At 36.6% G+C, this 2,837-nt stretch overlaps 1 protein-coding gene across 1 annotated transcript; it reads right to left on the minus strand.

Moving 5' to 3' along the window:
* Positions 1–714: 714 nt before the first annotated feature.
* Positions 715–1,842, minus strand: LOC122604152 (F-box protein At3g07870-like). The gene has a single exon (XM_043777051.1). It carries the CDS (start codon positions 1,840–1,842, stop codon positions 715–717), a length of 1,128 nt encoding a protein of 375 aa, XP_043632986.1.
* Positions 1,843–2,837: the final 995 nt, after the last annotated feature.

Here is a 2,837-nt window from a genome sequence, read left to right on the forward strand (position 1 = left end):
AAATACACACTGTACTCAACAAATCCAATTAGTGACATTGAATTAGACAAATTAAAGTGACCCGTTTCAAAGGATTTCGGTAAGTATAACCAATAAACATCGAGTATGCTCTATTGCAATCAACAATTAGGCTTTGAAAGATTTAACGAAAAATAAGAGAAGTGAAAGTACTAGTTCACCGAGGTCAATGCCTCAATGGTAACGGAAGGTTCATCCTCTCATGTATGAACGGTTTTGAGGAAGCAGCCATGCATGCACTATCTTTCCTAGAGGATTAAGATAAACCCAAGATACCTTGAAACATAAAATAAAAAAACAAAAAAAAACTGAAGGGTGTTACTCAGATTGTACCCTCCTAATATATAACTGATATAGAACATCATCTGGTATAACAATATTATAAAAACTGAAATATTAATGCAAAGTGAGCATGACAACTGGAAAAGAGTTAGAGCACAAATTAGACCAACACTAAACATAACAATTAAATGTCAAGAGAGTAATAGTGCATAATGTTTACAATGAATTATGGATAGCAAAAACATTAATCTATATAAGAGTTTGAAATTTTCGTAACTTTTAATCTGCTTGAAAGCTGTACTCGAATCTCAAGAACTATGCTTGCATCTTTCAGGGGTCTTCTATTCAAATGCACACTTTGCAATGCAGTCATAATCATTGTCCGCTATTGTTGGCAAAACAATTACTATTCTTTCAATGGCCAAGCAAAAGTAGTGTCTCCATGTAAGAATGCACAAAAAAGGTACCATCTAATCCATGAATTCCGATATTAGTGATGTGTTTTGATTCTGGCTCATAAATAGCAAGTTCATTGGGTGTATAACGATTATATTCGATAATGGGTTCACCACTCTTTCGAAATCCTACTGTTGTACCTATTAATGCATGAGGTGCACTAATGGAGTATAGCTTATTAAAGGATCTAGTACAACCTTGCCCAATCATCATCCATACATCACAAAATTCTCTCGGAGTGTACATATCGAACTTAAGAACAGCAAGAGACTCCCTTAGATTAGATACCGACAAATCGGCATAACGGGAGAGTGTTAAAGGATCGGGGAGGTTTACTTTTGTGAACTCTTCACTTGTCAAATCAAATGACACGATCAGATTGGGAGTCCTACGTCTATCATCCACATGAATGTTCCTATCAACGGCTTTCCAATAGATAACCCCGTCTATAACTGCCTGAGAATATCCAATTTTAATCGATTGACTAGGAACATTGCCACTTAATGGACTTCTCCAAGTCCTTCCCGAACTTAACGTAAATACCTCAACGTGGGTTCTAGTATTTACATCTTGTAATTTATCCGGATAGTAAACATAAGTAATCTTAACAAGCTTAGGGTCAAGATTACTAGAACAGAGACCAAAACCAATAATAGTCCCAAAGTACCTGTCCCATTTGTTAGGTACTGCAATGGTAACGGTTTTCCTAACTAAAGGGTTCCAGATAACAGTGGTATCGGCTTCGCGTTCATACAAGCAAAACAAGCCATGACAAGTACCGATTATTTCTGAATCACTACTAAATTTGTTAACAGCATCGGGAACAAACACATTAATTTTTTGATGGGGGAAAGTGTCATCGTCGAGAAGGGTAACATATTTTACCTTTTTATCATCTCGATCTTGTGTCCTTATAAGTAGATGATGGCGATTCACTTGATGGCGGAGGGTATGACCAGTAACAAAATCCTTGCTATCGATCACATATTTCCATGACTTTGACACCGATCTGCACCGAATGACCCATTTTATATCGGGTATTCTTTGAATGATTTCCATTTGGATTTCAAGAGGGATGTCTGACATTTTGATTCGGTTTAGGGATGAAGGGGCGGCTGCTGGGTTGTTTTGGGAAGGAGGGTTTCTTTAATTTGTTAGTAGTTAGAACTAATTGCATTTTTGCATTTTTGGTCTATGTGGTATCATACTTTTCGTAGGAATGGTCCAAACTTTTCAAAAGTTGCAATTTTGGTGCCAAAAGTATGATTTCTTCGCAAAAATGGTCCAAACTGATGATTCCGTTAAAATTTCATCGTTAAATGCACCATGTGTCCCTCACGTGATGAGCAATATCGTCTTCCTGCACAAACAAGGACCAATCTGACAATTAACTGATTCTTTATTTCTTTATCTTTTTACTTTATTTACCTCCTTATCCAAACACATACACCTAACTTATTCTCGTATCTTTAATCACAACTCATTTAAAATCTACCTCCAAACCCATTCATATCCATTTTTGTACACAAAATATTTATAGATCTACATAACATTTATATTTATTTATACATATATATCTAGAAAGAATATTAGAAAGAAAGAAAAAAAATGAAAATCCATTTTCAGATCTTTAATTTCTTTTCAGAGAAAAAAAAATATGTGGTGGCGGTAGTGATGAAAGTTGTGCTAAATCTATATAACAAATCTTGATTCCTATTAGAGAAAAGAAGGAAACAGGGGTGTGCCAAACTGCTAATGCTAGTGATGAAAATGGTGGTTGAGTGATGACGCTGTGATGGTGACGAACAACGACAACACCCTATCTATAAGATCTATGTGGTGGTGGTGGTGGTGGTGATTGTTTTATCACATTAGTGGTGGCCAGTTCTCGTGGTGGCAGTGTAGGGTATTGATAGCGAGGTGGGAGACATTAGATAGATTCAGATTAGGTGGTGGTGGTGGGTGGCTCTTTCTTTGTGTGTGTGACTGTGTATGTGTTTACCGAATTACCACAACCACCATTCTTCACCCCCACCAGTAGTCTTGCTATTAACTGGTAATGGAAATGGTGAAGAATCCCC

Source organism: Erigeron canadensis, chromosome 6 (genome assembly GCF_010389155.1).
Source record: "Erigeron canadensis isolate Cc75 chromosome 6, C_canadensis_v1, whole genome shotgun sequence".
Classification (NCBI taxonomy): Eukaryota; Viridiplantae; Streptophyta; class Magnoliopsida; order Asterales; family Asteraceae; genus Erigeron; species Erigeron canadensis.

Bases quoted from the DNA above. Each gene is read 5' to 3' on its own strand.
- LOC122604152 (XM_043777051.1), bottom strand. From the start codon at position 1,842: ATGTCAGACATCCCTCTTGAAATCCAAATGGAAATCATTCAAAGAATA.